This window comes from Drosophila serrata, unplaced genomic scaffold, assembly GCF_035046125.1.
Source record: "Drosophila serrata isolate PLE 108 unplaced genomic scaffold, ASM3504612v1 contig_71, whole genome shotgun sequence".
Classification (NCBI taxonomy): Eukaryota; Metazoa; Arthropoda; class Insecta; order Diptera; family Drosophilidae; genus Drosophila; species Drosophila serrata.
The window spans coordinates 107,471-133,944 of record NW_028256969.1 but is presented as its reverse complement, the minus strand read 5'-3'; the positions used below and the strand labels follow the sequence as shown (position 1 = coordinate 133,944).

Genomic DNA, 26,474 nt, shown 5'->3' with positions numbered 1-26,474 from the left:
TATGAACGATTTAAAATTCAACACTGGACATTTTAGAAAATTATTTGTTTATTTTTGATTTATTTATTTTTTATACATTTTTAACTTAGGCCTAAACACAGATGGGATTTGGAGATGAAGTACATGTCATGCGAGAGGTGAATATAATAACAAGAATGCAATTATTTGCTAATTGCCGCTTACAAAACTGACGGATGTTACAATGGCAGCATTACAGCTAATTTAAGTTAAGGTACATACGTTGGTCGTACTTAAATCTAATTACATAAACTAATGGAAACGCTACTAGGCTTTGCCGCTTTGGAGATGTTTCGTTACAGTTCCTAAGATGAGACGGGGATCCGTCTCCCTCTCCTCCACTCTTCGTTCTCATTCAATTTCTATATACATATCGCTGTTCGGCGTAATGCTGCTGCTAAAACTCTGATCAACCTCAGGATCACTGAAGACACTAGCATCTGACTCGCTCTCCAGATCAAGGCGGGAGACGAACTGCGGCGCTATGGATTTACTGTCCTCATCCACATTCGGTGTCTGGGCATCGATGAAGAAGTCTGTAGATGGGAATAGTAATTAGTAAAGTTGCATAATATATAATTTCGGGTAAAATAAAATGTTAAAATTTGATGGGAGTTTGTGATTTACAAATTTTGGATCATTTACCTGCCAATGATATTTGAAAATTTGAAGGCTAAAGTTATGGATTGCGTGCATTGATTATAGTCGTTTAATATTTTTTACATGTCTATTTTTTAAGTGCTTTAAAAGGCTACGTCGTGAAGTTCAGGTGTCGTGGGCATAATTTGTACTGTAAAAAATGTTTCGGTGTTTGTGATTCAGATTTTAGTTTGCAAAAAATTATAAATAATGAGTTGTGATTGTTGGAAAGAAAGAAAACATATTTATTTTATGAAATACAAACCTGATTCGACGCCATTCCACTCGCTCACAACGGTATTGTGGCTGTGCTGATGTGGATTGGGATGATCCTCGACAGAACCTTCGTATATCTGCAGATCTGTGGCCAGTTCATCGTGCTCCGTCATATCAAAGATCTCGGTTACTTTAACTTTGTTCGTATTGTTGTCAGTATAATAATAGGCATAGAGAGCATCGTTGTGCGTTGTCATCTTGAGGACATGCTCAAAATTATCTACATCGTCCTCCAATGGTGTGGCTCCACTGCAAATTTAAATAGATTTAGTTATTAGCAACTTGATTTTATGGTATTTTTAAATTTCTAGCCCACCATTCATCCACAAGAATGGATACACGGGGTCCATATAGCCGGCTAGAGTGCAGGAGTCCAGTGGCATCAAAGTGGGGCTGGTCATAGAGCTGCAAGAAAAATAATTCATTCATGAATTAGGAGAGTTTAAAAATGTATGGTCTAGACAGTTTAAAGTTTTCCATTTATCCCACAAAGGTCGAAAACTAGTTCATTGATTTAGCATGGCATTTACATGACATTGAATTGCTATGCTTGTAATGGAATTCTTTAGCATTGAATTAACTTACAGTAAATTTATTGAGCAGCCTTATTTGCATGGCATTATTCAACTGAACAATAAAGTCCTCCACCATTATTCTGGCTTGCTTCGTCAACTTTGGCGTCAAGGCAGTTATTCTGCAAGAGAAAATATATAAATTAGATTAAGTTAATAAATTTAGAGGGAAATATTAAAAACCTACTTGGTAATGGTGGCCAGCAGAAAGTCCATTGGCACTGTGGCGGGCAGGGAAAGCAGCTTAATGCCGCGATGCTTGAATATCCAGTTGGCCAAACCCTTGTTGGCCTGTTCAATACAGTCCTTGATCACATCCAGGACTGTTTGAGGCATATTTGAGCTTAAAGCGTCCTGAAATACAGAATGTTTCATTAATATAAGGGGTTCAAATGATTTCTTCAATGGGTATCCTTACCTTTCTATGCTTTTTGCACTCCCTGCACTCGGGATCAAACTCCTGGGGCTGGGACACTGTTTCCGAGACCACAAATGTGGACTGAACGGCCACACAGCGCCGGCAATTGATGAGATTATTGCGATGCAAAAATTGCAATGCATCATCGAATCCCTGCTGGCAGAACTTGGACAGGAACTCCGGACGTGGCGGGAACAGGATGCGTACGAAACGATTTATGTTCTGCCTCGAGATCTCGATACTGGTGTTGGCCCAATTCAGATGAAAGAGCTGCGAGCTCTGGTCTCTCGGGCAGATATCACTTTCACCGCAGAACGGGCTCACCGTGATGGTGTTCTCATCCAGAATGGGCAGGTTATCCGAGAAGGCACCGTCCATATAGCGAACACCACGGAATCGTGGTGGCAGAATGCCAGAGAAGCCCGGTATGAAGCAGGCACAGAGCAAGGCCTGGAGAACCTCCTCGCGGGACTCAAACTCCGAGATGATCACATTCTTGCCGTCATAAACACGGGTCAGTGAGATGTGCAGGCGTCCATTAACCCGCTTGTGAGCATCATCCGGCAGATGCTTCTGTAGACCCTCCAGCAGGCAGGTCTGGATATTAAAGGAGGGACTGAAGGGGCCCAGTGAATAACGACGGGCCTCGTTCACCACCCTAAAGAAGTCAGAGGTCATGCTGCCTGTAAAACACAAACAGAAAATTGTAATTAGTAAAGATAAACTTTTTAAAAGCGTACTTAATTCTTGCTTATATAAACCTAGAAAGGGGCAAGACCCCTAAACCGTAGCTTTAACAATTAATGTGTTTTTGAAATGGCAAGTGTACTCAGTATCAAGTTATAAAAGGTTCTAAAATATTAAGGATTTAAACTGCTAAAAATATATCTTTACCTATATTAACTGTTATTGTTATTAGAAATTAGACATAGGGTAAAACCAACTGTGTTTATTCAACACCCTTGCTAATCGGACTTATACAATAATAATATTGATATTCATGGGTTCACATGGGCTATCTCTCATCGCTCTTCCCCCAGATTTGCTGATCCTCCTGCTGCTGATGATCTACGTCTGATGATGCCAGCGGCTTTTGCGTCATTGTGTCAACCAAAGGGTCAAGTGGTGCTCTTGGCAGTGCCTGTTTTTTCCCCTCACCGGTTATGGAGGGGAAATGACGTACGAAACCTTGAGTGGTTTGGAGGTGTTTGTTTTGTTCTATTTGCTACTCGACCCCCAACACAGTTAATGGGGCTGATAAGAAACTATGGAACCCACCATATGGCATAACTGGAGCTCAACAATGAAACGTAAAAACAAAATATAGTGCGTTTCATAAGCACATTCCACATCGTACGATGGAAAAATGAATGAAATGTATATAACATCTTATTAAAAGTTTAATCATTACGTAATTTAATAAATATTTGTACTAAGAAGGAATAAAGGAGGTATTAAAGGAATTTCCCCATTTATCTATGTAAATCTTTTCATTTACAAATAAATAAAATTGCATAAAATTATACCAAACCTCCAGTTAATACTTTAACCTTTAGTTAAATACTATTATAAGCCTAGTAGAAGGTTTTTTATTACCCAATTTCCTATCTAGAAACCTATGCTCCCATACTATATATAGTAAATAGTATATAATCATAAAAAAAAAGTAGTTTCTCGTGGAACCCATACCATATGTTGATAAGAAATCAACATCCCGGCAATGCCACACGCTAGCACTTTCCAAATATTTCGATTAGATGGGAGCGGAAAGGCCTAAAGCATTGATAATGATAAGGTTAGATGAAATATATATTCACGGAATTCAAATCATTCGTGAATTTTGTTCTAGAAATTGACGTAAAACGAAATCAGGCCATCAGACAAGACTGCAAAATGCGGAATAGCTAGCGAAAGCTAAGGTCAAGACCTGTCTCAAGTCAATGTGAAATAAAGATAGTTAGAAAACAAGTGACATAATGCTACCCCCGGTGGGGCTTCTTATCGGAACAAACTATTTTTAAAGCCGGTATGACATTGAACACTATTACTTGTTATTATTTATTATTACTGGTGGAGTTTGGAACCATGCTAAAGAACCCCGTGGCAAAACTCGTGGGGGTCCCAATATCATATCAAATTTTGTTTTTGCTATTCCCCCGAGTGCTTTCATTTGTCAACAATAACAATAATGAACTAGGGAGGAAAATGCAAATAAACAACGCTATCGCATTACGTGCTGCCTTCTTAATTTCTGTTGTTTTTCTGACTTTTCTTGGGTAAATAACAAAAGTGCATGTGCAAAACAAGAGTCATTTTATCATTAAGAAAAGTGGGCTTGGCATAATTAAAGGGGTTGAAAGTCTATTGATCAAAGTGCAAATCTTTGTAAATGGAAAATAAATCATATAATGACTTTATTTAAGATGTTTTTAAGTTGCAAAAATATTGGTTATTTTATAATATTAGAAGATTTTCCTAAATTCTTGTCCCCCACTTTACTTAGTAACGTACACTTGTATCCCGTTTTACGTTACGTCAAACGTAACCACAAGTCAAGTGCACGCCCCAACTTGGAGGCCGGGAACATAACGGGAAACCGAAACCATAACGAAACGAACTTGTAAACAACAGAAAGAGGAAAACAACACAACAACACACACTCACGCTATATATAGACAAACGAGAGCTGCACCAAAAATACAATATCTTTTTGGGGGCTCGACTTGAATGGATAAAATAAACAAGTTCCCAAGGCGCACAACCGAAAGTGGGTGGGGATGTGGTTGCAGTTGTTAAGGAAAGGCAACAAACTTTCAACACGAGGCAGAGAGACAGACACAGAGAGAGATAGAGAGAGGGAGAAAGACACAAGCACACACACCCCCATTTCCGTGGTCTGACCCCCAAAATGTATATCTCTCTCTCTCTCTCTCATACCGCCCTTTTTGTTGCCCTTCCTGCTCTGCTCTGGCCCTGTCTCGCTCGCCCACAAAAAGGCCTCATCACGTGATATTATGGTTGTATTCGAGCGAGCACAAAAACAAGAATTTATGAAATTCTCTGCTTCTTCCGCTTGCGCATAGTTTACGAAACATACATACATATATATATGTACATATGTATGCTTATATGTTTACAGTGGGCATAGTAATTATGTTTACATAGTCGCTATGTTTATTCTATGACTTGTAAGACTTCTTTGTTTCGTATTCTCCGATATAGCATCTGTCAATATTAGAAGCCTTTTCCTCTTTGGAGAAAACTAATTGGGGAAATGTATATTTTAAGAGTTTCGGATCTTATTTCTTCGAATAAAACATAAGAAGGAGTTAAATGTTTACTTTTCAGGCTTCACAATTTTAGTTTCGGTCTCTTTAAGCGTTATAAATATTATTTATTTATATTTCTGTAACTACTTATACGTCTTTCACATTTTTAAAAGGTTCTAATTTGTTGATCAATATTTATTTTATAACTTTTTAATATAATAATAATTGGTATTGGTAGAGACCTTATTTTTGTATATTCTATATTTTTTTATATATTAATATAACATTAATTGGATTATAATCCTATAAAGTAATTACTTTATATATTTCACCAGGTGATCATAATACTATTTGCACCAAGTGTAGAACTTTTCTGTGTGCGCTTTATATAGGTCAAATTGCAATGCCGCCAGTTCTCGGCGCATGGGAATATGGGGAATCGTTCGAAAAGGTTGCTTTCATTTCTGTTTATGTTTTTATAGTTCTTTTTTGTTTTATTTAGGGTGGTTTTGCTTTTGGGAGGACGATAGGGAGAAAGGTTAACTGGAATGTTAACCTTATGCATCTGTCCCTCAGCTGCTTTCTTTCGGTTTGATTCTATAGGATATGGAAAATATGGTATAGCTGCCGATAGGCACGAATTCTATTGGAAAGGTTTCTAAAATATTTAGAATATAGTAATGATCAGTAAATCCAGGAAGGAAAAACCTAGATGATTTCATACTCTATTTATATTATTTGATTTATTATAAGTCCTATGACTTTAATCAACATTAGATTACTATATCCTAGAGCTTTCAATGGAATTAATGGACAAACAAGGTTACTCTAAACTTTAGCCTCGAATCAAGCCTTCCTAACATAACATGTTCCATTTGATTCCATTTGAAACTGACCAAGTGTCATCTTGGATTAGTTTTGTGTGCCGCAGAAACTGTGTCAATCAACAATAATGATGCTTCAATGATGATGAACAGCCCCATTTGCATTGGCGATTGATTGAGCGGAGGAGGATCATTGAAAGATACGAGTATAGAGGACCCCGCAGAGCTGATAACATGACCATTATACATATATACAGGGTGTAAAGCCCAGCTGCAAGCCACATGCAGATATAGTATTTGCTTTGTGCTCTAATCAACTGAAAACTAGGAAACTAAGCCCAATGCAAAATACGTCAATCGAATGCACAACTACGAATGGGCCATAGATAGATAGCAATCGATTTGAAATCAAACAAAGAGCTTCTTAATGTGCGACTCAGAACTGCACTTGACTCATTTTTTTTCATATTGCCTTCTGCAACGAAATCGTACCATAGTCATTCAGAAATATATATATACTACGTAAGCGAATATCTGATACCACCCTCAACTTGGACTTTAAGCGACGGAAATTGGCCACAAAAAACATGACTCCCCCGTGATAACGATGTGTCCCAGGCCCAATAAAAGGTAAATCAAACCGATAAGCTATGAATCTATACATATTATAAGAAGTGCTTGTGCCATGCGAACAATGAATTGCAGTTGAGATTTCTAAAAAAATTTCCAGATAGCCGGCGGCAGCGTCGGCGGAGGGAACTTTACTGAAGGTCGGGCATTGGCTTTTCCACTAAAAATAAAGCAACATTTGTATTTACGGATTTGCATTTAGAAATGTAGAAATTTAGCGTACTTATTTAGTGACCTTTGGATCCCTACTATTATAGCAGGGAGAATCCATCATCACAACAGGGCAATTTTCACCAACTGATAACGAACCTTGTTTATAAAGTTATAGCTCTGTAACTATGCCCAGGTTGAGGTATTCCAACGTGATCGTAAATAAATAACAAATGATCTAAGAGGGGGTTATAAAAGCATTTCGGGGAAAGCTGGAGAGGATGTGGGAACTTATAGTTTAAAGTACCGTCATACGATCGCGTGGCGAACCCCACTAATCAACGACTAAAGTGCCATTATTTCTGCTCGTGTTCAAGTGGTTCGAGTTCCAACAACAAATAGGAAGTGCAAAATATAAGCTGATAAATAGAGCTCCATAAAAGAACGTCATGAATGAATAGGACTATAAAGAACTAGCCCCAAGAGGTGTTTTTCCAACACCATATCTAAATAACCCCTTTTGATTGAAGTTTAGAATTGCGTGGACAATAGAAATTTATGACAATAGAAGGTTTATAATGCAACCATAATTTTTATTTAAATAGTAAGTAAGTTCTAATTTGGTCTCTGTAGAGAGCATAATTTGGCTTGAATAAATATTAATTGAAACCCCTTAGGGGTTATTGACAATTTCTCTTATTTAGGGTAACTGTCTCTGACTCGAAAAACAAGTAACAACTTTCACAAATCTAATCTGTAAGTGAAACAAAACATCTTTTGTCGGTGTAACGCTACTGTACCTGTTTGTGTACTTAGGACCCGAAAACCCCTGCTAGGCATAACGACTTTTAAAGTCCACATTAGACACGCTCCGGGGCTGAGTAATCATTAAACAGGCCTAGATCAAAATGCAACCGACCAAATTTAATTGCGGCAATTAAAGTGGCAACTGAAATTACACAAAGGCCTTGCAGCGCAAAAGTCTGGTTGCGCAGGTAAAACACCTGGCCGGGCTAACGAACTTTCTAGCAAATGGTTGGGGTGTTACAGGGATCAGGTAGCCACAAAAAAGGTAAGAAATGCAAAAAGGAATTATCTGGAGTAAAGGAATATAAAAGATTCACCAGTGAGATCTTAAAATAACCAAAATAAGTACGGGTGAGTAAGATTAATTAAGTTTACGTTGAATCTTTCTATTAATTAATGATGTCATGCATTTAAAAAAAGTGACAACTATTTCTTTTGTGAATACGAAAGATTTGGGACTGGCTTTCCCTTTGATTTTAAGAACAAATACTCTTTATAATCGGATTATTTTTAGGTTTCTAGGGAAAGCATACAATTTTAGAGCTATTTTTTTCTGTGTTTTAACTTCAATGAAAGCAGATTCAGTATAAATTGAGCATGTTAAGCCCCGGGGGTGATGATCATCCATCCCATTGGCACAGGAACAACAAAATCGCTTGATTATTTTAACGATCGAACGCTGCTGCCGCTGCTGCTGCTGACGTTATTCCAGATTATAGCTCTCGATTATACATTGGTCAAACGATAAGCCTTGCCGATCTGCAATACTGCTGCAAATGTAGCCATGAGTAATCCAGCTGACATTTGTTTTTCTCCCTCGCTAGTTTTGAGAGCTTGATTGACATGTTTATACCCACGATACAAACGAAGCGTTACACAGAAAGATCGAAACGAAAACAAGAACTCGTGTTACACAGCCCTATATATACATATATTTGATAGTTGTTATATATATCCCCGATTCCACAATAGCACAGCTTTTGCCTCGCATTCCTAGGCGACTTTCGATGAACGCGCCTCCTAAGCAAAACAAATACATAAATAGGCACTCGACCTTCAGCTTCTTGATCAAAATATATGGTACAGTTGGGGCTAAAGTGCTAGTATCATTTCATAAAATTTGATTTTTGGGAAGTTTAGTTATACTTTTAGTCACCATGACGAAATATGTATTATCAAAAAGATTAAATAGCCTTTATAAATCCATTGTATATAGTATACATTTGATTTAATACGATTATGAAACTCTTTTTTAATTCAGATAAGATTATAACTTTAAACTTTTAGTTGAAATTTACTTTATAACCAAAAATCATATTTTATTAATGAAGTATTTAATTCTTCAAAATCAGCGCTATATTTTCTTGGCCTCTGCTGTAATCGTGTGTTTGTATATAGCCTGTATATTTTCGGGTTTGCCGCTTTTACAAAAGTGCGTTGTCCCGCGGGCCCGGTCTCCGGCCTATGAAACTTGTTTTTCTGTTTTCGTTGGGTTTTTCAACTGCGTCGTAGTTTTCCCCCAAAACGGACGAGCCCCCACGATAATTTGACAAACCCACAAAACACACACACGCTCACACACTAGCACAGAATTATTAAGAAAGAGACCCCCATTGACTTCCTAGCGACCTACAAACGCAAAACAAGCTTATCAATTCAATGCAATGCGTTTTATATTGAGCCTCACAGCATCTCGCTCTGCCTCTGTCGCTCCGTCTCTCTTCCGCCCACTAACAAAGTCACTGAACTGCCCAGTGGTTGTTTTTGCAATCAGCTGTTTCACATCCAAAGGTACGTGTGCATGTATGTGTTTTCGAGAAAGGGGAAGAGAAGTGGCGAAAAAACCAGAGAAAGATGCACAAAATATTTTCAAGGGGGTTCTTTGAAAAAAAAAATATATTAAGCCTTAAGAAAGGTCTCTAAATGGAATAAAAATTTAATTATTTAACAAAGGGAATATCAGTTCAAAACAGATTAAAGCAAAAAGCTAAGAAAATAAGGGTTTTACTGTATGAATGTCTTCTAGGGGGGGTTCGCAACCCCAAAACCCCCTTGCACAGCCACTGTTCTCACGTTCGTAAAGACTCACCCAATGGCAAATCGCAGAGGAGACAGCAGGCGGCCAAGGAACCGGCCGATGCGCCTCCAATCTTCTCCAGCAGCAGATGAGGGGCATATTTCTTGAAGCACACGGCCACTCCGACGTGGTAAATGCCCAGGAATCCGCAGCCAGCGAATGATAGATTCATGCTTTGGATTCTATGTAGATTTTATAAATTGGCTGATGACTGTGTTGTTTGCTCGCGTCACTGATTTTGTCTTCTTATATTCGTATTCTGGCGGCCTCTCGCACTTTCCGCAGGTATATATTAGGCAATTGATGGCAACTCTTTCGATTTACAATATGCGTTAGCGTAAAAAATATATGTTTCGATTAGGTGTTCTAACACTTTTCGTTAATTTAGCAAATTTCTCTTCGCGCACTTTTTACGCTTTTTACGTTGTTGCTTTGCTCGCGAACCGTTATTCATATGCGCTTGCGGTGGCTCTTTTATAGGCAGTTGGTGGCTAGAGACGGCAGCAAGTCGATTCTATGGTTAATCGATACTGAGTATCGATGTTTCGTGTTTGTTAAGAAGCAGATATCCAATTCGACATGTATCGATATTTCGTGCTTGTAAAGAAGCAGAATTGGGATTGACAATATATAGGATTGATAAATAAAGTGCTACTGTAATTTATTTAAAATATTCTTAAAAACAGACTAAGAATATTACATTTTGTGAATTCCCAACATATATAAGACACTTTAAGATACCGATATTTTCAGCGGGCCGTTGCTGCCAACCGATATTTCCCATCGCCGCTTTGCCCACCAATAGCGAGTACACATCTAATACATTTCCCATCGCTAGCAGTATTCGGTTTGCAAAAAAAAAGTTCATATGAAAAAATGGAATTAGCTAAGAAATTACAGGAGAGCGGCTGGTAAGTTTAGCATAAAACAGTAGCGAGGGCAGCAGATTAACCATTATTGCAGGCACCTGACAGAGGACGGTCTCAAAACACTGACAGCCGCCATTGGCAGCGAAGACCCCAAGAAAATCATCGCCGAGCTATTGAATGTATGTATGAGAATGAGAAGGCGAACCGGCGTCATCATCATCTAATTGTGAGTTCTAACTTGTTTCTTCTTCTTACTTGTTTTCTCTAGAGGGACATTCGCGACATAGGCGGTGGAGCATTGCCCGCAAAGCGTGACGATGCCACTCTGCCCGGGAAGATTGTACTGCAAGTGCAGAGGGTTCGGAACATAGCCGCTCCCAAAGCGAACGAGGAATCGAAGGCGGCACCGCGCCTTCTGCAGCTGGAGCTGAGCGACGGCCAGAACTCTATTCAGGCCTTGGAGTTGGAGCCCGTGCCGCAGCTAAATCTCAATGTGGCACCCGGCAGTAAGATCTACTTCAAGGCCGAGAAACTGCAGCTGATGCAGGGATTTCTGCTGCTTCGTGCCACTGAGTTGCAGATTCTCGGCGGCCGAGTGGATGCGCTCTACGAGAAGTGGGATCTGACCAGAACTATGCTCAAGTATGCCCGAAGTGGCCGCCCCTTGAGTGGATCCACAATGCCACCTCCATGGGTGGCATTCGGACGAAAAATCGACACCACCGCGGAGCGCGAGAGGAACTTCAAGAGTCTAGGATCGTCAGGCGATAAGGACAAGCCGGCGAAGGAGAACGATGAGTTTAATGCCATGCGCAGCGAGGCTATTGCCGTGGCAACAAAAGCCGGCGGCAAGAAGGTCTTCGGCGGCGGTGGCCAAAACATCATCGATCACAACATCAAGAAGATCCTGGACAAAGGCTTCAGCGAGGAGGAGGCCCGCAGTGCCTTGCACGCCACCAGAAACAACCTTGAGCGTGCCCTGTTCAATTTAAAGCGACGCAAGGAAACGGGCGGCGTGGGTCCCATCGAACCAGTGGGTCGCCCGGGTCGCGGAGAACGTCCTGGCCGAGAGGGCAAGCGCGGAGCCACCGCAAAGGATGAGGCTGAAGCGGCAAAGCCAGCAGCTAATGCCACGCTGTTTGATTTTCTCACCACGAAACTGCCCGCCTCTGAAACACCGACCGCCAGCGTTGCTGCGACCTTTTCTTCAGCCCCAACTGCCCCACCTATTGCCAATCACTATAATCCGTTCAAGCAATACGGAAACTCAAGGTTTGGCGAAACCGATAGCAGATCGTCAGCTCTTGGCGGAGGTGGCGGTGGCGGCGGAAAGTTTGCGGATCGTTCGAGATTTGAGAATAATGTGTCGAGCAGCTTTGCCGCCCATCGCGGTGGACATGGTGGTTCCTCAAGGGGCGGCGGCCGTAATCGTGGTGGAGGAAGAGATGACAGGCCACCAAGAGAGGAGAGGCCACCGAGAGAGGAGAGGCCACCGCGTGAAGAGAGACCTCCTAGAGAAGATAGGCCGCCTCGAGAGAGGGGAGGCTACAATGAGCGAGGTTCTGGGCGCAACAAGTCGGAAGCCAATAATGTGAAAGCCTCTTCGCGCAACGGAACGGATAACGCGCAAGCCAAGAGCCATTCCGATGCGAAAGTCGATCAAGAGGCAACCAATGGAAAGGACCACGCTGGCAATCGTCGTGGCAGTGATCGTGGCAACAACCGCGGAGGCTCAAGTCGAGGAGAGAATGGCAATGCGAGTGGAAACAAGCGTAAGCCGCAGGCAGGCACCAATGTATTCAACGCAACAAGTGCATCCAGCAAACCCTCAACCAATTCTGGAGAGGATTTCAATGCACGTTTGAGCAAGGTAACCGAGGAGACTGCCAATCTCAAGGTGAGCAGTGCGCCAAAGCGAGAGAATCGTCGCCGGCAGGGAGGCAACCAGGGGCAAGCCAGTCGCCAGTCGGGATCAGGAACGGGTACGGGAGCAGGAATGGACCAGCAGCAGCAACAGTCATTACAGCTGGCTTCTCAGAAGCCGGAAAAGGCTCAGTCCACTCAGAAAACTCAACAAAATCAACAACAGAATCAACAGCAGCAGCACCAACAGCATCACAACACCCGAAATCATTCGCAGCAAAACTATAGTCAATTGGCGAATGGATATACATACGATCCCAGCAAGATTATGGGTTTCCAGAGCAAGGAGGCCAACGAGTTTGCCATGAGTCTTCTAAAGAGCCAGGGCGTGGGACTGCCCAATCAGGAATCGGCCTCAGCGCAACCCTTTGCTTCAGCTTCAGCTTCGGTTCCCCATCCTCAGCAGCAGTCTCCGCCCCAGGCGGCCCCGAGGGAGCACTATGGAATGACACCTGGCGATGCCTGGATGTGGCAGAAGGGAGACTTGTGCATGGCCAAGTATTGGGACGACGGCAGAGTGAGTAATTCCTGAATGCAAACATAAATCGTATAATGCTAATCCTGCAATACTTTCAGTATTACGAGGCTGAGATCACGGGTGTTTCGGAAAAGACTTGCGTGGTCTTCTTTCTGGGTTATGGCAACCACGAGGAGGTGCTCCAGGTGGACATATTGCCCATTACGGATGCACAGAACAGGCCGATGAGCAATGCTCCACAGCGGCAGCAACAGCAGCAACAACAGCAGCAACTCCATCAACAGCAACAGCAGCAACATTCACGATACCGCGGCGGGGACCGCCAGGCGCAGCAGCAGCAGCAAGTCTATGTGCCGCCCCACAAAAGAGAACATTGAAACTGGGCCGGCTTGTATTCAACGTAAATGAATTAAAATAATGTTTCGAATAAAAAACTTTACAGTGTATTGAAACTAACTATATATAATGAATTTTATTTAAATTTATTTATATTATTTATTTATATATTTATTCATATTTATATTTAACTGTAGAACCTTCCTATTAGGAGGGCTAGAATTTTCTGGAATTTTTGAAAAAACATTCCAATACATATATTTTTTTAATAATACCAAACAATTATAATTATAAATTACATTAATATATTTAAAAACTGAACGTAATTCAGTTTTATAATGAAACTATATAGTTTAAATATTTTTTCCGAAAATTTCTTTATTTTGTCATATGTATCTTACTCCTAGTCACACAGCCTGTTGCATTCTTAAAACAAAGCCGGTTTTATTTCGAAACTATTAATGAAACTCATACAATTTTGAATTAATAAAATAGTATGACCAAAATACAATCCTTATATAACTAATTTCGTTTTAAAAATGTTTAAATTTATTATTTCTTATAAAATATCTTCGTCCGTTGAAGGTTTAAGCATTATGGGCAGCATTGGATGAAAGATTACTTTACGTTGTTTACATTTGTGCTCATTTTAAAGTTTGGCAACTTTTTTCCATGTATTCCATCATAACTCAAATATAAAGGCCATATTAATTATATTATATTCTGTTACATATTATCGCATTAAATTCTTTTGGACTAATAAATATAAATTACTAATAAAATAAGGGTCCTGAGTTTCGTCAGTTCTACACACTGCATGAGTAAAAAACAAATGTCAAAATATACGTAACAATTTTTAACCCTTCTTCTTTGCCATTTTTCGGCGTTACTCAAAACTCATCCACATCCACAGATGTGCATTTTTTCTCTCATAGTTTTGTGGCTTAACCATGTAAAATATAATTAGCCGTAGTGTATAAACAATAAGAATAAGTGCAAAGGTAATAGCAGAGCGTAAGAGCCAGTGAAAAATTCGTATTGGGCAACTCCAATTCGCAAAGTGGCAGCGGGCAATGGCCGACTCGCAATAATTGCCTTGAAAAAGTGCACCCGCAATCTGTAATTGCTGCTGGCCATGCGGGATGAATACCGAGCTGTAAAAATAACCGACTAATCAGATAAAAGTGCATTGCATTTGCAAAAAAAAAGAAAAAATATATATGTATGAATACATATATATATATATATATATATATCTATATATGTATTTCATATGGCAAAATCATCGTGTATGTCAGTGTTGTTTTGTCAAATCGGCGCTCAGTGTTAGAAAACGCAATCAGCCGATAATCGTGTTTTGTTTTGTGCACATATCTGGACTTAATTAAGGAAAAGTAGCCCAAAAATATGATCTACAGTAAATTGCTGCAAATTAGTTAACCTAATATTTTGTCAAACCGCGTTAAAAGCAAATATGTATTTCCACATGCGATACTCGGCAGCGAGTGCATCGCGCGTTGTCCAACACCGTCGACCGTCTGCTGTTTCAGCACGTAAAAGCAGAAAAATGGTAAAATAAATCCTTCGCATTTCGCGTGCATGGTGCAAAAACGGAATTAAATACGCTTGATCGCTGCCTCTAGGCATAAACTTTGGAATAACCATGAATTTATCAAGAAAAGTGCTTATATTTCGCCTGCAAGCGGCTGAGAACTCAACGCCTAAGGAAGAAAATTGTCCATGTATACAAAAAAAGTGTAATAGAGGAGTGAAAAAAGAAATAACATTAAATAATAGCCAAAGAATATTCTGTGTTTGCATTTTGCCTACAACCCACACGGTTCGCCATTTAATTGTAAATAATTCCCTAGTCGCCGCGTATAAATAAAAACCGCACAACAACAAATCGCACATACTCACACACACGCACAGCGCAAAAAAAAGTAGCAGAAAAAAAACCGAGAGCAAGCACCTCCAAAAAGGAAAAAGAAAAAGAAGGAATGAAAAAGAAGCAAATTGAAATTTCTTTAATTATGCTTGCAAATTTTCTCGCTTTCGTTCGAGTGCGTATGTTCCCGGCAGCCACTTGGTTTCCCCCCCTCCTTCCTCTGTTTTCCCCTTGCCTTGGTGGCGGTGGCCGGTGCGAGAGTGAAAATTACTCTTATGAAAATTTTGCGTAACCGAATTAGAAAAATGAAAATTGTGTAAAACGCGAAACGGAACACACGGCAAGTAGCACTTTGGATTGTTTACGAGATACCTGCACACCCGGGCGGGCACCCTTCATAAAAATCCGAATATATACACAATTGTTTGTGATACGATAAGCCGACCACCAATCGACCCACCGAAAGATATGTATGTACATATATAAACAACTTCTGTTTTTGGCCCCAAACAATTTGGTTTTAAGCAGAGAATTATAGTCCCTCTGCCATTTATTGATTTGCAAAGTCAGCGATGGTGATCTAGATCTCGGAAAGAAGTCCAAAGAGAGGGAGATAATGGTCCAAAGATCTCTGGGTAACTATGTGCTACTTATCACCAAAGCGAACAAGATTATAAATCTGGATTCAATAAATATTCAGTACCGAGAAAGTGATGATCCAGATAAGAGATTGCACTCCCAAGATCTCTATAGAAGGCGAAGACTTCTCTCATGACGAAGAAGAATTCTCCAGAAAGAAAAAGTCCCATAAATCTATTTATTCTTAAAATATCTCAGTTAATTGAAAACATTTCAAAGAAAAACAAACATGTTTTTATTTAAATACCTTACTAAATTCAGAACCATAAATCATTATAAATATATAAATATAAAATGCAAACATAGAAATAAAGGAAAATGTGATAAAACACCAATAGGAACCTATAAATGAAGAAATAATATTAAATTTACATTAATACCAAACATTGGCTTAATAAATCATCAAATAATATATATATAAAATGTAAACTATAACTAAAAAAAGTTAATAAATGAATTTAAGTAAATCTACAGCTTAAATAACTTGAACCACAAACATATAATACAATATATTCACATTTTTTTCCAGTAAACATAATGCCCAAAAAAGTATATAAATAATGAATTGTAAAAAAATCAGATTTCTTTAATATTTAACCAACCGCAAAATTGTTAACTTATGTAAGTACAAATAAAATCATAATTATCATAATTATTATATAATTAAATACCAAACTCTTTACCCTAAATAGAATCAACTTAGAAATTAGACGAGCGATCAAGACAAGAAGGATCCAAAGGATCTATGAGTAACCAACAACAAGCAACAAGAAGAAGCCAGTAACACACACACAATGGCCGCCGAGAAGGAGATGCAGGCCCACGACATGGTCCGACGACGGAGCTGGGCCCGTGCGGTGGCCCTCTACGATCAGCTCATAACCACGCCCGCTTCCGGTGGTGGCACTACGAGAGCACAGAAGGATCAACAGATTGCCTGCCTGCTGGGTCGTTGCGAGTGTCTCCTGGAGCTGGGCAAATTCGAGGGTTGCCTGGCGGACGCTTACAAAGTGCTCACATTGCTCTCTGAGCAAACCGAGTGCCTGGCTAGCGTTTCCAGGGCACGCCGCTGGCTCGTCCACGCCCTCTTCAAGATGCACAAGTACGGGGTGAGTATTTCCATTTATTTTTCCTTTGACACGTGTCTATAAATGACTTTTCTCTTGTTTTAGGATGCTGAGATCTTTCTGAGCAAGTGGATCAATGAGCTGAGCGGCCAGCAAATATACTCGGACATATCCAAGACCCTTGAACGCTACAAGTCCATCATACAGATGATCATGAATGGCCAGCACAAGTCGCAGGCCCAGAAGATCCCGCACGCTCGTCTCGAGGACGAGATGGCCATACTGGACACAAAACTGGATCATTGGGCCACCAACAATTTGCCTTTGGACAAGTACAGCAAATTGCTTAGCAACAAGGGTCTGAAGAAGCGTGAGCAGCAGCAGCAGCAACAGCAACAACAGCAGCAGCAGCAGCAACAACAGCAGCAGCAACAGCAACAACAGCAGCAGCAACAGCAGCAAAATGGCAATGGAACCGGCAGTTATGCTAGCAGCAGCAGTAATTCCAGTACTGGCAGCAGCAGCACCATGTCCAGTTCCAGCACCAGCCTCCACAAGACCAACGATCTGCTGGCAGCCATGAAACTAACAGCCGGCAAGCATCAGCCAGGCTCTGGCGATGGCTCCAGCTCGGATGGCGGTGACCAGGCGGCGCCATCAACCACCTGCAGTTATTGCGCCATCACCTTCCAGACGAGAAACGAACTGCGCCAGCACTGTCAGACCGAGGCTCATCAGAAGGTGATCATGAGTGATGAGGGTGAGTATCCGGGGGAGTTCTGGTAAAAGGAGTGCTTGCTTAAGACTTAAGTTTAACGAATTGTATTTGAACTTATTCAGGAGTTAGATTTAAAGAAAGTTTAAAAACCCTTTTAAGACTATATTAAATTATTAATATCAATAATTGTTTTAATTTGTTTCGTATTTGTTACATTAAACCCTAAATTACATTGAAAACTAAACAAGAAATCAGTTTCAACCGGTTATATTTGGAAGTATAATGCGTTTGTACATTCTAAAAATAGCAACAAAAATTCCAATTGTATAATGCTTTTGTTGTTTGTTAGAATTTTGTGAGATAAGCAACGTTGAAGCACCGAAAATGTGTCATATCTATAATAGTTTCGGAAGAATACTCGGGATATTAGTTAAGTAATTTGCAAATATTATTCTATATTACATTTTAAAACCTAAATCAATTTGAAAGCCCTTCATTGAAACTCCATACACAAACAGAAACACAAACTTCAACTGTAACATCTTGTTTATGAAATCGAAACATAAAAATAATGATTCCACACCCTAGACTAGCTTAAGAAAAAAAAACTGAAAAAACAACAACATGAATATTCAATCTTTTGGAAGAAGTAAAAATAAACTAACAATCTTTCATTTAGGCCGTGACTGGAAATGGAGACCACCGCCTCGCGGCTACACCCTGGACACCTATTCCCTGTGCGAAACGTTCAGTGAGGCGCATACCTGCCATTACGGAGCCCAGTGCGTGGAGGCCCACGGCCAGGATGAGCTAAACGAGTGGAAGGAACGCTTCGAGTATCGTCGTATGCGAGTGCAAAAGGCCTGTGAGAAGGAGCTGTATGGGAAGTCGTACACGGAACAGGTCCTAGAACGATGGATCCAGGCCACGGCACCGGAACGAGTGATGTGCGAGCGGGTGCCAGACATGGAGGCACGGTGTGAGCAGCAGCTGGTCACCAGCATTAGTTCGAAGACCTCAAAGCGAGAGTGGCTCTTTCAGCTGGAGACGAAAAAACCCCTGAAAGCGGTAGCCCTGCTCCAAGATGCCCATCGGAATCATTTTGCCTTGAAGTCCATTAGGATGACCAAGCCAACGGAGACGAGCATGGAGCTAAAGTCGGATCAGGAGTGGGTGGCAGGCAGCAGCAGCAGCAGTAGTTCGTCAGAAGCCGGCGGCGATGAGACCTCCCCGACGCTGTGTCACGAAATTACTGTGGAGTTTCAGACGGAGATCTATGGAACGTTTAGGCAGGCCATCTGCTTCGATGTGGGTCAGGAGCCGCTGCTAGTCCGGCATCTCTGCGTGGACGTGCTGCCCGTGAATGATGCGGAGAAGATTGAGGAGATCAAGCGGGACATTATCAACAGTTCAGCCACCCGGTGGGATGTGGCCAATACGCAACTCACTCGATTTGAGACCACCATTGGCACGCACCTCAAGACGGAGGCGTACCTCAGCGATCTGGAGCACGAGCGAGAGCTGTTGGAGCGATATCCCTGCCCCAGGGCGGCCACCTTTACGCTGACCCAGTCAACGATTGTGGAGAAACGATTGACGCAGAACAACTATCGATCCCGCATCCACGAGCTGTTGTCAGTGGAGGAGATAGCCCGCTACGAACAGATTGCCAGATATAATGTGCGTACGCGTTTGACGGTGGCCTCCAACTATATCCTAACACCGGCTGGGATGGCCACGAGCACAGCGAAATATTCTCTGGCTGGTGAGCTGTTTGCTCTGATGCGTTTGGGGAAGGATATCTCGGAGGATACGTCACCTGGCCGCCTGATTCTCTCCAACTGCAGCAGTGTGTACATCTCAAAGCCAGAGGAACCGGACTCTAAAGCTAACCCCGACCAGCTGCGGCAAGTCTACGAGGCTCTGATCGAGGACAAAGGCAAGAATGTGATCTATTTGAAGCTGTCGGCCAAGTGCGTGGAGGCAATGTCCCTGCAAGCAGACACGGAACTGGATGTGGACATACAGTTCCAGCTGAATCGAATGCCCTACTGCGAGTGGCATAATGCTGTGGACAAGATCACCGACTTCCGACTCATCTTTCCCGCCACGGAGCTGGAGCCCAGTATACCCTGGACGCCGAAGAAACAGTGGGCCGATGCCTGTGAGCCCAAGTTGAATGCCAAGCAAAGGGAGGCAGTGAATGCCATTACCACGGCTCTGAGCATTAAGTTGCCACCGATCCTGCTCATTGGACCTTTTGGCACAGGCAAAACCTACACTCTGGCCCAGGCTATCAAGCAACTGCTGGCCCAACCGGAGGCCAAGATACTCATCTGTACGCACTCGAATTCGGCGGCTGATTTGTACATTAAGGAGTACCTGCATCCGTGGATCGAGGAGGGTCTGGAGGAGGCCACACCGCTGAGGGTGTACTACCACAAACGATGGTCCGCCACGGTGAACGGAGTGGTGCAAAAGTACTGTATCACCGATGGCGCTGGCAACTTCAAGCGGCCCAGCGTGGAGGACATAATGCGGCATAGGATCGTGGTGGTTACGCTGAGTATCAGCATGGAGCTGGCCACTCTGGGCCTGCCCAAGGGTCTCTTCACGCACATCTTTCTGGACGAAGCGGCTCAGGCAATGGAGTGTGAGGCTATAATGCCCTTGGCCCTGGCCAATGATTCCACGAGGATTGTGCTGGCCGGAGATCACATGCAGATGAGTCCGGAGCTGTTCTCCGCCTTTGCCAAGGAACGTAAGCTGCACATTTCGCTGCTGGAGCGGCTGTACGATCATTATCCCTCCAACTTCCCGTGCAAGATCCTGCTCTGCGAGAACTACCGCGCCCATGAGGCCATCATCCGCTTCACATCCGAGCTCTTTTACGAGCAAAAGCTGGTAGCTTCCGGAAAGCAGCCGCGGCACGAGCGCTTCTACCCTCTGACTTTCTTCACCACCCGAGGCGAGGATGTTCAGGATAAGAACTCGACGGCTTTTTACAACAACGCAGAGGTTTACGAGGTGGTGGAACGTGTCTCCGAGCTTCGAAAGCGATGGCCCAGTGCCTGGGGCAAGTTGAACGATACCAGCATTGGAATCATGACGCCCTATGCGGATCAAGTGTTCCGCATTCGTTCGGAGCTGAGGAAACGACGCATGGGCGGCATATCCGTGGAGCGAGTACTCAATGTCCAAGGCAAACAGTTCCGGGCGGTCTTCCTCTCCACGGTTCGCACGCGACGCACTTGCATGCCGCAGGGTAGTGCCCCGGGTGGATCGACAGCCTCCTCTACGGCCAGCATCGGGGATGCCGACACGGACTACGGATTCCTGAGCAACTCCAAACTCCTGAATACGGCCATAACACGTGCCCAATCTCTGGTGGCCGTGGTGGGTGATCCCGTCGCTCTCTGTTCCATCGGACGCTGCCGGAAGGTGTGGGAGCGCTTCATCGAGATCTGTGACGAGCACAAGTCGCTGTTCGGTCTGACGTGGTCGAACCTACGCTCTCAGCTGGACGGTGTGGAGCTGAAGCGCGGCTATGTGTTGAATCCTCTGGCCCCCGAGTTCGTTCCGCGTGCCCTGCAACCGGAGGCATACCTGCGAGAGCAGGCTGCTCTCTACTTAAACGGACCCCAGCACGGACATGGCGGAGTTGGTGGCCATGGACCAGGTCCTGGTCCGCCAGCACACTTTGCCTCTGCCGCTGCAGCAGCTGGAATGCTTGGTCCCGGACCGGCGGCTGCTGCACATCAGATGAACCAAATGGCAGCTGCCATGGCGGCCAACCAACAGCTCTCGCACATGTACTCCACGCACATGGCGGCGATGATGGCTGCCGCAGCGGCAGTGGGAGGGAAGTCTGGCAGTGGTCCTGGGGCAGGAGGTCCCGGAGGACCCGGTCCAGGGCCACCACCACACTTTGGCGGTGGCGGTGGCGGCGGCGGTCACATGGGAATGCGTGGACCACCGCCGCCGGCGCCACATCTACGAGGAATGCCACCCGGTGGTCCGCCGCCTGTACAGCAGCCAGGAGGGGCTGGTGTGGGCGGAGGAGGAGGAGGAGGAGGTGGACCACCACCACCACCCTATGGACAATATCCGGCCATGCAGCACTGGCGGCCACCGCAACAGGGTCAGAATCAAGGCCCGGGACTGGGACAACAGCCACAGCCGCCACAGAATCCCAACGCCAGTCTCTGGGGACCGCCGCCGCAAACGAATCCGTGGAGTGTGCTGCCACCGAACAAGCAACAGCAACCGCAGCAGCCGCAACCGCCACCAGTGAGTGCTCCCGGACGCGGTCCAGGACCCCCACCGCTCAATGCAAATCCTTCACTTCCGCTGCGCGGTGGAAGTGTTCCTCCGCCGCCGCCAAACGCCTCGGCAGCCGCCCAGCAGCTGCTGAGGAATCCCAGCGAACTGGGCTACCTGGCCAAGAAGACGTTGTATAATCACGGTCAGGCCCCGCCACATCATCAGCTTTATGGACCCGGACCTGGACCCGGCCAGCCACCGCCACCGTCTCAGCAGCAGCAGCAGTTGCAGCGGGGCAGCAGTGTGCCCAACGGACCCATGTCGCCCATGGAAAACGGACCACCGCCGCCGCCGTATCTGCGGCACAATGGAAGCGCCGGTGGCTACAATACGGGAGCCCCACCGTTGCCTCAGCAACAGCCGCCGCAGCAGCAGCAGCCACCGCCAAATCCCTTTATGTACGGTGCTGGGAAGCAGCCCTCGCCGAGTTCCATGCGTTTCGGTGGTCCCCTCACCCATGACCTACTGCCCCCCAATGTTAGCATCTATGAGATGGCCTTCAATCCCAAGGAGGAGCAGTACAAATGGTATCTCAAACTGTTGGAAACGGTGGGTCAGGATGGAGCCAACAAGTTTGCGGACATGTTGCGCCAGGTGATGAACTCGATGCAGCAACAGCCGCAACACAAGCCTCCGCCGCCGCCACCGCAACAGCAGCAGATGGTGAACAATCCCATGCTGAACAATCCGCATGTGCAGCGACCGCAGTATCCCATGATGTATCCACAGCAGGGCCAGCAGCAGCAGCAGCCACCGCCGCAGCAGCAGCAGCAACAGTCCGTAGATGCTTCACCGCCGCTGGAGAACTTCAACCAGCAGATTGATCTGGTCTTTAACTCCATCATGAATGGAGCTAACGACATTGCCCAGCCCATTCTGCGGGATGTGCTGGGCATGGTGGCCGGAGCTGGGAATAATCCTGGTCCACCACCACCGCTGGCCAATGGACTCAATGCAGCCGATCTCCAGCAGCAGCAGCAGCAGCAAAGTCGTCTGTTTGCCATGATGCAGCAGCAGCAGCAACAGCAACAGCTGAAGCCACCACCAGGACCGCTCTATCCGAACCATATGGGACCTGGACCTGGACCTGGCCTCCACCAGGCACCGCCCAATGGCACTAACACGAACTTTATGGGCAATGGTAAGGCAACTCGGACATGAAGGATTGGATCAATCGTTTCCCCCATTTTTTTTCCTCAAGAATTCTGACTGACACCTTATACAAGTTTTGTGTTTTGTGATAATTTATTTTTCGTATAATTGTTAGTGACTGTGATAAAGTTTATTGTATCGTTAATAACGTGTCTTATACAAGCAAAATTCGATCCTGGTTTTGTGTATAAAAAAAGTTGTTATTGCTTTTGTAGAAATTAGAAATTATCTACATTTACTTAGATTTGTAGGTCTTTAAAAGGAAGAGAAGAATGATAGAAGAAATTCAAGACAAGGAAAGCTGTTTAATTGGAAAAAAACAACCTATTTTATTTGAGATTCTATAATTTAGAGAGAAACTGCAAGGCTGGATCAGTCAGTAAAATTAGAAAACTGTAGTATATGAAGAGCAATTAAGAATATTCAAGAACTTTTACATGGCCTCGATGATCTGATCCTTCTCTACCTCTCCTATACTTGATATAATCATTAACATTTTACTTTATTCCGTACACAGCTGGAAATGCTCTGCTCAATGATAAGCCTTACAACAACCTGAACATGCATAACAACGTTGGTTTGAACAGTGCTGCTGGCATGGGATTAGGAGGAGGCGGAGGCGGCGGCGGTGTCGCAGGCGGAGGTGGTATTGGTAACCACAATAACAACAACAATAGCAACAACAACGGACTGTTGATGAATGGCAACAACTCGGTACCTCTATACCGGCGACAAGCATTGGCTGGAAATGGAATCGGTGGCGGTTACAACATGTCCGGTCTGGATACAGGCGCCAATTTGATAGAAGCCTTGTTCCAGGCCAATAACTCGATGGTAGCCGATCATTCGGTGAAGTCACAGCCTTCGGATCATATGCACGGATTGCTGTACAACAATTTTAATGCAATGAAGGGTGGCAACCATGATGTGGACCTATTCCAGGCCCTGCCGCCCAGCATTGTGTCACATTCGGAGGCGGGCGGAAGTCACCATCATCACCATCAACACCAGCAATCGTCGGGAGGCGGTTCCTCATCGGCGGCCACCACATATGCGGCCGTACTGAGCCAGGGACACCAGGCTGTGGGTGGAGGCAACAACGCGGGACCCTCGGCGGGGCAATCGCAGGGTCAGGCGGGATCTGTCACAGGTGCCGGCAGCGGCGGTAAGTCTTCGCAGGCAGGCGGCGGTGGCGGCGGCGGTGATCTCTTAGAGAAGGATCCGTTTGCGGCCATTAGGGAACTGGGACAGGCCACCACCGGTTTTTACAATTATTTTCAGTGAGAGTGAGGCGGCAGCGGCAACATCTCAACAAGCTGTGGCATCAACGGGTCTTAACCTAATGCAAAAAAAAAAAATCAACAAAAAAAACTTAAAAAAACAAAAAACAAAAACTACAAAAAAAGCGAAAATTAACTAGAAAAAAATGGCAAAATTCTTAGCTGAACAAACAAAAAAAAAAGCGTAAAAAACGTAAAAAAATGCCCCAGACATTGGGAAAACAGAGGAAAAACAAGAAAAAGAACTGCTTCTTAATTATAGTTGTGCCCCTATCCCCTTATATATCCCTATGAACCCTATTATCCTTATAATTGTTTGCTTTCGTTTAAATTGCAAATTATTTTAATTACGGTAGCCTTAAGTTCAATGTGTGAATTATTATAATTAATTAATAATATACATAAATACCAATTTAGTTAATGTTTAGTAGGTTTACTAAAAAAAAACAAAAGTTCTTTATTGCCCAAATGCCGCAGCCGCTGGGATGGATGTGTTGTTATGCTCCCTGGCCACCAGGAATTCCGCATCCTCGCTCCCTGCTGCATCCAATGGGTTGCTCTGAGCAGCCTCACACAGCCTCTACACAGGACATGCAAGCACACCTTATCGATTCGATTAGAGACTCTTGAACAACAACAAAAAAATATAAAAAAAAACATTGAAAAAAAAACAACAAAAAATATATATAAATATAAAAAAAGCAAAAAAAAAAAGAAGATAATTATTGTAATAACTATAAAACTGCAGAATGCCTACATTTAGCTTTAGATATGTAAGATATATATATATATATTATGCTTTGAGAAAATTTGTATTGTACATTTCTTTCTGTAACTTTTTTTTAGGCCCTCAGTTTGTTTGTTTGTAATTTTTAATTATTCTCAAAGTTATTAAATTGTAAAACATTTCAATTTTGTACAGCAAACGTTGACGACGACTATATATTATTAACAACAAAAAAGAGCGAAAAAAATCATTAAAAAAACTGAAATTTTGTCACGCACTCAAAAATACATAAATTATTGTCCTTCAGATTATATATACCTATTATATATATATATAAAGATATATATATTTAATTAATGGCTATAAGGGATATATAAAACATTTTGTGTACGAATTAAACATACACTTACACCTACATATACATATATATATATATATATATGTATAGATATGCATATAAATAATAACATTTTGTGCACGAGTTATAATTGTTCCTTTTTGCCTGAGAATCCCCTGTGTCTCCCCCCCATAAATTGTCTATGTGAGTGTGTAAATTATATTACGATTGTTAAAACCCCTCCCTGCAGCCATATCCCCCACGCATCCTCGCATCCCCCTTTAAACATTATAAAAAAAAAAATATACAAAAAAAAGAATCCCCAAACATTTGAAAAACAAAAATAAATGAGAATCCTTTTTCAATAAGAGAGTACATATATTTAATCGATCTTTGAGTTTTATCGTAGTATTTTTGGCTAGCGACTTGGATATAGCATATATACATATTAACTTTATATATAACTGTAATAATTTAACCAACAAAAAAGGAGAAAAGATAAAAAAACACAAAAAGAACGAAATTTACATTTAATAAATCACAAGAAATTGTACTTTTAATAATCCATCAACGCCCTCTTCACACTACTCCACATCTCCATATATCATGTTTGTTAAAAAAAGATCTTCTAGGAAATATATATATACCAGACACCGACTCTCACTTAGTGTTAACTTATATGTAAATTTAGACACACAACCAACTAACTAAAAACAATAATAAATAGAACAGACACACACACACAAACACATACATTCTTCATAGAGCAAAAAACAAGAAGTCTAACTAACGAAAATTCCCCCATTTCAAAAACTGTATTGTATATGTAAACCCCATTTATATGAAACCCAGCTGCTGCGCTGAAAATCCTTATAAAAAATGAAAGAAATTACAAAAAAAAAAGAGAAAACTAAAAAAAGATCCCCAAGGGACAGAAAAAAAAATCAAAAACTAACTTCTTCTTGGCCAGTGTGTTCCTTCATCTCAATTGTCTTCGTGGTTTGAACTAATTCGTATTTACTTTGAATGTTTCTAACTTTTAGCTTTGTTGGGGATA

The 26,474-nt window shown here is 42.8% G+C and overlaps 3 protein-coding genes across 5 annotated transcripts; 2 read left to right on the top strand and 1 right to left on the bottom strand.

Moving 5' to 3' along the window:
• Window positions 1-30: 30 nt before the first annotated feature.
• On the bottom strand, window positions 31-10,274 carry bmm (brummer). 2 transcript variants are annotated; one of them, XR_015272940.1, is made up of 8 exons: window positions 9,693-10,212; window positions 1,924-2,606; window positions 1,693-1,859; window positions 1,519-1,627; window positions 1,250-1,338; window positions 923-1,182; window positions 664-808; window positions 31-554 (listed from the first exon to the last, which is right to left on the bottom strand). XR_015272940.1 is itself a non-coding variant. In XM_020942390.2 (7 exons), exons 1-7 carry the CDS (start codon window positions 9,850-9,852, stop codon window positions 370-372), a joined length of 1,653 nt encoding a protein of 550 aa, XP_020798049.2. In that variant the 5' UTR covers window positions 9,853-10,274; the 3' UTR covers window positions 31-369. The 2 variants fall into 2 exon arrangements, 1 of the variants encoding a protein (XP_020798049.2); XM_020942390.2 differs by lacking the exon at window positions 664-808 and having other exon boundaries at window positions 9,693-10,274.
• Window positions 10,275-10,411: 137 nt separating this feature from the next.
• On the top strand, window positions 10,412-13,406 carry Tdrd3 (Tudor domain containing 3). Its single transcript, XM_020942389.2, has 4 exons — window positions 10,412-10,591; window positions 10,644-10,728; window positions 10,818-12,989; window positions 13,049-13,406. Exons 1-4 carry the CDS (start codon window positions 10,557-10,559, stop codon window positions 13,325-13,327), a joined length of 2,571 nt encoding a protein of 856 aa, XP_020798048.2. The 5' UTR covers window positions 10,412-10,556; the 3' UTR covers window positions 13,328-13,406.
• A 728-nt stretch (window positions 13,407-14,134) lies between these two features.
• On the top strand, window positions 14,135-26,368 carry Helz (Helicase with zinc finger). 2 transcript variants are annotated; one of them, XM_020942627.2, is made up of 6 exons: window positions 14,135-14,287; window positions 16,343-16,434; window positions 16,506-16,922; window positions 16,986-17,640; window positions 18,278-23,062; window positions 23,591-26,368. In XM_020942627.2, exons 3-6 carry the CDS (start codon window positions 16,608-16,610, stop codon window positions 24,355-24,357), a joined length of 6,522 nt encoding a protein of 2,173 aa, XP_020798286.2. In that variant the 5' UTR covers window positions 14,135-14,287; window positions 16,343-16,434; window positions 16,506-16,607; the 3' UTR covers window positions 24,358-26,368. The 2 variants fall into 2 exon arrangements, with proteins under 2 accessions (XP_020798286.2, XP_086694634.1); XM_086838508.1 differs by having other exon boundaries at window positions 14,172-14,856.
• Window positions 26,369-26,474: the final 106 nt, after the last annotated feature.